The sequence below is a fragment of the Rutidosis leptorrhynchoides genome, chromosome 1 (genome assembly GCF_046630445.1).
Source record: "Rutidosis leptorrhynchoides isolate AG116_Rl617_1_P2 chromosome 1, CSIRO_AGI_Rlap_v1, whole genome shotgun sequence".
Taxonomy (NCBI): Eukaryota; Viridiplantae; Streptophyta; class Magnoliopsida; order Asterales; family Asteraceae; genus Rutidosis; species Rutidosis leptorrhynchoides.
Window position 1 is genome coordinate 647,483,319 of NC_092333.1, and position 9,158 is coordinate 647,492,476.

A 9,158-nucleotide genomic window follows, 5' to 3' on the forward strand; every position below is an offset into this window, starting at 1 on the left:
TGATAACGATTGATCCGAAAACTTTTCTTTTATTGAGGGATTCTAATTCAGCTTGTATTGCTCCTTTCCATTGAGCTCAATCATATCTATTTTGATATTCAATGACATATTTTGGTTCTAGATCATCATCTTTATTCATGATGTCAATGTAATATTATATGAAAATATCTCATCAAGATTTTTCATTTTATTTCGGTTCCATAATATTGCATAATTTATCACAATTTATGTATTTACATTTATCAATATCCTCTGCAGAAGGAATATTGATTTGTGGTTCTTCTTGAACACTTTCTTTTACCTCATTATCAGCTGATTTTATTTTTCGAGGATTTTTTTATCTTCGGAACCAATTGATCTTCCACGTTTGATGCGTGGCAAAGACTCAACAGTGACATTATTGTCAGCTTTTGAAATTTCAATTCGAGCTGGAGTATTTACTGCTGGTATATATGATTTAGTCACTCTTTTTATATCTATAAATGCATCAGGTAATTGATTTACAAGTTCTTGCATATGCATTATTTTTGAACTTTTATTTCGCATTCTTTTGTGCGAGGATAAGATACCTTAATTGATGTTCATACCATGAAATATCAAAATGGTCCACATGATGGATGAATTGGACATATATATCCTTTTCACCATATGCGCTTTTTAATCATATGTGCTGCGATTTTCATCATATGCACTTTTCATCATATGCGCTTTTCATCATATGCGCTTTTCATCATATGAGCTTTTCATCATATGCGCTTTTCATCATATGCGCTGCGCTTTTCATCATATGCGCTGCGCTTTTCATCATATGCGCTTTTCATCATATGCGCTTTTAATCATATGCGCTGCGCTTTTCATCATATGCGCTTTTCATCATATGCGCTTTTCATCATATGCCCAAAATAAATAGAACTTTCAGTCTGTAATAAATATATAAACCTCGAAGTACTAAACACCACGCCTACTAGCTCTTCCGTCTAGTGAACATTCTGGGTGGGGGTGTTAAACCCGGTAGCTACCTTTAGGATTCGCGTGAATTAGGGATTCGAGGAATGTTTTGCTTGTGTCTATCTCGTCAAGCATTTATAAAAGCATTTCATGCATTCGCAGTTCAAAATGTATTTCAAAAGCATTTAATAAATCAGTTATAAAATCAGCGCATGTATTCTCAGTCCCAAAAATGTAAAGAGTAAAAGGGAATCAAATGAACTCACGATACGATATTTTGCAGTAAAAATATGCATACGACGGAACTGAACAAAGCAGGGTTGATCTCGGATTCACGAACCTCACAAGAATAGAAAAAAAAATATAATTCCTCTGCCCGAGCTCGAACTCGAGACCTCTTGCCTAACCCCAAACACCCTTAACCATTCCTCTAACCTTGCTTTTCTGATTATATCCATCTCCCATATATATTTACTCGTTTATTCCGTTTCTAATTCTTCTTCTATATTTCGAGTGACCAGGGAACCATTCAACCATATTGTCTTAAATAAATTGGCAGCCCAATCTAACAGTCCCTACTATGTTTAATGCATGTTCGTCTGATCCCACAGCAAATATCGACCCAAGTTGTTTTATACAATAAAAGTTTACGGTTTTATTGTTTTCCTACTTTTGTTTCGATTGGACACAACACCCATCAAGACTTTATAATCATCAACATGACCTCAGGTGGTGTCGTGATTGTTTGAAAAGTACCAAGAAATAAACAGCAGAAGAGGTTCGAACACTAGGGAGTTTACAGCAGTTAATCGGTTGGGGTTTTATATGGCCCAACCTCACGATTTTCTTAAGCACAAATACAGCCCAAGTTTTTGTTGTGACCTAAAAAGAATGATTTTAATCGGCCCAAAATAATAGGAATTAAAGGCCCACGACCTGGTTTCAATGTATTACATCCAGCGAAATTTCCTAGATGCATTATCATAATCATCATTATGATCATTATCAACTTTATTAAAGTATTACCTTAAATGTTGTGTTGGTAGACCAGAAGGATTATTTTATCACTTGCTGTAAATCATCATCATTATAATATAATTGATAGAAATTCGGTATCCACCTACTAAGTTAAATAATACCCCGTAACATCAACTTTTGATAAAAAAAAATTCGAGTGGGTGGGGAGTTGTCGGCCAACAAGGAAAAAAATAAACCCATTATTATCAACTTTATCTTTATGCTTGACAAAATCATTAATCTTGCATTATTCATGGTATATTACTCAATCACGCATCGCCTTTCTTTTATTATGTGCATCCTTAAATTTTCCTTGTTCACGAATTAAAGAAACAAAAACCTGAGTACAAGCTTCGCTGCCATTTGGATAGAAACAGAAATAATACTAAGACAGCAGTAGTAGGCAATATCTAGCTGCAACTAGTGAAAATTTTTGGATGGTTTTAAGTGGGTTTAAGGTGGTGGCTTCAAGAACTAAACAAAAAAAAATATAGTCAATGTTTACAAAGGTGATAGAAGTGATGTCGTGAAGATGATCAAGAAAAATGTTAGTGTTGTAGTGGTGGTTTTGGTCGTGAGTTTTCAAAGAACGAAAGGTGGTGGTAGTTGCTCTCGATTGAAGGTGGTGGCATTTTATGGTGGTTATGATCATATGTACGTATATATAAATATAAAAGAAAAATAGATGGTGGGTCGATGACTGCAAGAACACAGTTGGGTTTGGTTCGAGTTTAAACATAAACGTGCATGTGTATGGTTGTTTTGGGTTGATAACATGATGAAGGTGGTGATCGATGATAATGTGATCAAAGTAGGTTTGTTATGGTTTGTGTTCCTCGTTCTTGGTTTTTTTTTTTTTTTTGTTAATTAATTAATTCAAAGTAATTTAAATTAAATAACGTCAACAATTTTTGGAATACCTGATGAGTATAACTTAGTGATGGAAGAATCCAAGCTGATAACTTCTTGATGAGAAGACACATCGGAGGTTTCAGGATCTTCCGACAGTTTCAGCGGCGGAGGACGGTGGCCGGCAGAAATCTTGAGAGGTGAAAGTGGTGGTTGAGCAACTAGAAGAATCACCATGATTATACGGAGCTCTTCGTGCTGATAACGTGTTGTAATTTAGTAGTTTATAACTACTTGTAATACCTATTTTGAAGAAATATGAAAGAAGAAAGAAGATACTAGATTCTTATTCAAGAATGGTGTACCTACTGATTACAATCGATAACATACTTATAGTACAATAATTCACTGTGCAGTTAGGTGGAACAGTAATATCCGTGATCCACCAAATATATTGATTCACCAAATTTTACTTTATCAAAAGTGTCGGCCACTACCCCGTAACACTTGACTTATAACAAATGGTAAATTGTAAAGGTAATATATGGTTTAATATTATGAATCGTACTACAATATGTAAGTCTTATAATGTATTATGGCATCATTAGTTAACTCATTTGACCACATTAAGTAACTTTTATTTATATATAGTTTCATGGTTAGTACATATTACTCGAATGTGCAGATTTTCATAGTGACAAACAAAGCATATACAAAATATTCTACTTAACCACTTGCATAGTGGGACCAACATCAACTTTTACTTCAAGGTTAATATGATTTCAATCAACTCCCGTCATGACTCTAACTATTCAAAACACGAATTTCAAAATATTACAAATATACTAAAAAACAATATATTTTTATTCTTCAACTCAACAATAAAGAGAGGTATGGGAGGTGATATTTTCACCCATAAATTTTATTCTTTCACCATCTTTTTATGCATTTTTTTTTTCAATTATATACTTGATTTAAATATAACAAGAATTTGTATAAAGCATTATTAATGACAGTTTAGTATTTTTAGGTGGAAGTAGTAAAAAATTGAAAGTGAAAATATCAAACTCCTTCTCATAAACTTATATATATACACATTATGTTTTTTTCAATATGTCTGACACATAAACCGATTAGCTCTAACATCACCTCCAACCATTTTTTACATTCTACTCTATTCATGTATTAAATTAGAATAATGATGTGTTTTACTCTTATAAATGCCATCATAAGATTATTGAAAATTATGTAGTTTCAGTGTGTTTACATACTAAATTTGACATAAACACAATATGACTCCATTACTAAGTACTGTAATATTTATGTGATAGATGAACGAAAAAATTATTAATGTACTTGTCAAAAAACTACTCGTACATGTCAAATCTTAATAAGATACAAATGCCAAGTTGTAACTCTAAACGTTTTCATTTTCATAAATATAATAATAAATTACAATTGTATTTGTCTGTTCAAGCTATTAACTTTTGTTACAGTTAAAGTCAAAAGATTGTAATTAAGTTGTAGCTTTTACTGATTGCAACTAATGTGACACTTTATTTGCATAACTTAAGAAATTAAGTTAATAGTTTGATTGTTATTAAAGTAACCTTTTCTACTTTTCCTCTCCATTATAAAAGGGAGTTTATTATCTTAATGAAAAGATGACACATACTTCAAACATAGACACCAAAAAAAGATACAGTACAAGTTGTTTTAGAAGCATACATGTTGTTTCTAAGCAGTTTACATATAACATTGTTTGTTGGCCAATTCTAAAGAACATGTGTTCGTCAACGGATTCCAACACTAATTCTGGCCAGCATTCATGTTTGGCGGTACAAGTATGGAGTACTTTTCAAGATTAAGGGAACTATGTTGAACATTGACCTCAAATTCTCTTTGTAAGATCATATTTTATTTATATTGTTTTCTTATTGTTATGTTTGATTCGATTCGATATGGTATAAACTTATTGTAGGGTTAATTTCATTGTAACCATATTATTTAGTCGTCTAATATCATTTTGGGTACTATATTATATTATCTACTAACTTTATTCATTTATATAAAAGTACCTGAATATGTTTGTTGAAACTTTTAAAATGGTATCTCAATTAACCAATTGTGCACTACTATAATACATTATGTATATGCATATTGTTAAAAGGGAAAAGCTAACTAAATTGTATCATGTTATTTATTTGTCACTAATTTTTTTTTTTTTCTAAGTTCTGCCATTTATTGTAATTCAGAATTAGGCGTTCATGGTCAGTATTAAGTGTCATATTACTCATGGAGGTGAATTAATAATGACAGTTTTATGTGAAATGTTAGCAGATTAGGAATTTAAAAGATGAGATTAAAAGTCAAAATATATATATATATATATATATATATATATATATATATATATATATATATATATATATATATATATATATATATATATATATATATATATATATATATATATATATTTATTTATTGTGAGGATTCAGAGAAAACCAAAGATGAAAGATAACTCATAGAACTTACATATTAAATGCACATGCACTTATCATATGCACCTATTCTTCAATCTGTGATCACAGATTGAAAAAAATAAAAATAAAATTTTTAAAGAAAAAATATTTTTAATTAAAGAAATTTCTTTTTTATATATTTTTCTATTAAGAAAAATCCACGTGGTAGTGACACGTAGGACAGACTGACTACCACGTAGGATAGACGACATGCCACGTAGATCAGACTGGCTGACATGTTGGCACGGACTGACATGTGGGCACGGACTGACATGTGGCTCAGTACACAGACTGACATGTGGCTCAATATGCGCCACACAGACTGACACATGGCTCAGTGCCACACAGACTGACACGTGGCTCAGTCTGTGTAACACAGACTGACACGTGGCTCAGTCTGTGCCATACTGACTGACACATGGCAGACCAAAAAAAATAATTTTTTTTTAAATAATTATTTTTTTCACTCAATGATCATAGATTGAAGATTAGGTACGTGTGGCAGGTGTATGTTCATTCAATCTGTGAGTTCTATCGGTTCTCTCTTGTCAAAAGTTCTCTAAATCCTTTCAATATCTATATATATAGTGAAGAGATCAAAGGAGAATTTAAGTAGAGAGAGAACTCATAGAATCTCCACAGACTAAACTTTAGTTTATGGACATAATAAAAAAATTAAAATTTTTTAAAAATTCTTTTTCTTCAGTGTGTTCAGAGACTGAACTTCAGTATCTGCACAGACTCACTTTAATCTATGTACAGATTGACTTCACTTTGTGGGCATATTGAAAAAATTGACAACGAAATAAAATAAATTTTTTGTCAATCTACTCACAACTGAACTAAAATTTTTTACTTTTTTTTTATTATTTTATTTTCAGTCTGTGATTACAGCACAGACTGAAAACCATGTGCATATACGAAGTGCGAATGCATTCAATCTATGGAGATTTCTTGTTTTGTCCCACCTTAGTTCTACGTGACTGATACTAATAATTAAATTTTCATCAAAATTGAAGGTTCAGTATAGAAAAATGTTTATCCGTCTCATGGCTGCAATCAAGGATGGTACACTTGATGTTACCACAATGACATTGAAAGAAAAGATTACTAACCTACTACGTATTAGTCTACATTGGAATTCTTTCTCACATATACCGAAGATGCAGGAGATACGGTTATCCTCGATAACGATAACGACCTTTTATATGTCGTCGAGCTAGGTTTAAATCAATTGAAAATCATTGCGAAACGTGTCACCACGAACTCGAAGAATGAATTATGATGTGATACTAACACATTATAATAATAATAAATAAATAATCAATGAATGTGCTATTTTATATTAGCCTAGTATTGCAATTGCAATTGGATTGTTAATCTAATGTATCCATTTTTACTGTATCCTATCTATCATGTATACGAAATGAAACGAAATTAATAACAGGATGAAACCCTAATTTTAGGTCAAGAGAGAAAAATTGGATTTAGTTTTCAACTAGTAATCAGAATTGAATCAAACTTATTTCAACCTATCATGTATACTTCTAAGTTCTAACCACATGTTTATAGTACCAGATTATATTTACACCATACAAGCGATTAGCACCGGCTGCCAAGTATGGAGAAAAATAATCATACCGAAATATAACTTAAAATCATAAATCCTACTTGAACAGATCATACAAATTACCGAAGCGCTGCATTAAAACCACAAACACCAAGTAATCGATCCGATAATAGCACTCAAAAGAGTTATCACTAATCAAATACCTAACAACAAACCTTAATAAGATCCTCAAACCACTTGTCACCATTCACATGCCTTTAAATCTAGAAGACAAAGGTCCAGTGATCATAGACAAACACCAAAGACAGCATGTTTGAAACCTAGCAGCCACTAACACCATCACTTTACCTACATCTGACCAAGCATATCACCATTACATACTTTACACATGTAGTCGTGGTGAAAGCGTAGCCACCTCAAAGCCAACAGGTTAAAAGGTTACAATACTTAAAAATGAATGAGAAACTATTCCACTCTACACTTGATACATAAAATGGTTACAATACCAACAGGTGAATACCTCGATTTTTGTTAGAGCCAAAGACCAAGAAAACTCAAAAATTTTAACCAACAAAAGAAACTGATAAAAGGACAAATACTAACGCACTTTAATATATAGATTATCATAATCAATACAAATGTTATTCAGGGGTCCTAGATAGATTTGAAGCCAAATGCATTCATAAGTATTAGTCTAGAGGTTGCGGGTGTAGGTTGCCACCGTATACGGTAGTTAGTAGTGCCGTACACGGTACTTGTATCCATCTATATATAGGACATGTAACACTTAATTTATACACACAATACAAACACACTTACAATTACCTATTCAGTTAAGGACTATATTTAAACTACAGTCCAACTCTATCAATTTTTATCATCAGATAGAAGCTGATCAACAACAATTTCTACCATTTGTGATGCCCACCATTTGCGATGTGCGTGGGGCGTCTGAGAGAGCTTTTAACATATCTAACTCGTCATCTTTATCTAGTGTATGGTGCAAATTTATCCTCACTTGCTTCAGCACTGGTGAGTTGGCCAATATAAGCTTCAAAAACTTCAACTTTGGTATCGGTGAGCATACATTAAATTCTAATTCCTTAAGATGTTCCAACCTAATATCTGAATTCTCTTCTGGCATAAGGGAGTCTATCTTAGATACCTCATTAAAAATATACATGTTACCCTACATGAAGGATCATTTTCCTTGTGTTAGTGTAAATTGGGATGAGAATTAAAACAAACTAGATACAAGATAAAATAACTAAATAAAAAAAAACTATGTTCTTTACCAATAGCTTAAGTTTTTCCAAGTTTGGAGAGCTTTTAATAAAATTGATAGCAAGAGGCAACCCATATTTGCCGATGAAACAGCTACCGGGTAAGTGTGCGTATTTGAGGTGGACCAGAGGGGTTGGACTCTTCGGTAAAACAAATTTGGACTACAAAAAAAAAAAAATAAAAAAAATAATAATAATGTTAATAGGACTGAATGTCGGACCGAATGTCAATATAACAACTATATGTATTTTACCTCATATAGCCAAAAGGACTGAATGTCGGACCGAATGTCAATATACAAATGTGCAACCGAAGGTAAACACCCAAATAGCGCACACATGAAAGCACGAGTAAATAAATAATGCGACCTGGATTGAACCAGCAGCAACATATAAATTAAAATAAGTTAATAAAGATCAATATTCTAATATTCTAGTTGGAACTTTAAGCGTACCAGACTGAAACTCTCAGTAATGGACACTTAGATACGAGATAAAAACCATTTCTGACGTGGCAAAATCATTCAGGAATAAACTAGTAAGACAACCAAATCCGTTGATTGTTGGTAGAAAGTAAAAACCACACCGTTGGAGGTATAGGTCAGTTAACTGATGCAACGCGAAGATAGATGAAGGTAACATATACGGAGTACCTATTTCATCATATAAGTCATCATTCATACGCAGTACTAATTTCTTGATAGTATTCTTCCTCGACAAATAAGTTACTATTTTGTCGACTTCATCACGTTTGTTATCTATATTCAAGGATAGGGTGAACTCAGATATTACGCCATCGTTCATCAAGAGAATTTGGTGTATAGCATTAAAAACTTTACGCTTCCTTAGTATATCTTCATAATGTTTACACTTCCTGATTAACTCTTTCCTTTCAGCTTTTTTCTGTTTCATCATCATCATCATTTTTTCCCGTTCAGCATTTTTCTTTTTCATCACCATGATCAT

General features: G+C 32.3%; 1 protein-coding gene across 1 annotated transcript; it reads right to left on the reverse strand.

The window, feature by feature from the left end:
* Nucleotides 1–7,804: 7,804 nt before the first annotated feature.
* On the reverse strand, nucleotides 7,805–9,158 carry LOC139849674 (F-box/FBD/LRR-repeat protein At1g13570-like). The gene is made up of 4 exons (XM_071839308.1): nucleotides 8,683–9,158; nucleotides 8,447–8,561; nucleotides 8,205–8,354; nucleotides 7,805–8,098 (listed from the first exon to the last, which is right to left on the reverse strand). The coding sequence occupies exons 1-4, from the start codon at nucleotides 9,156–9,158 to the stop codon at nucleotides 7,805–7,807; spliced, it is 1,035 nt and encodes a 344-aa protein (XP_071695409.1).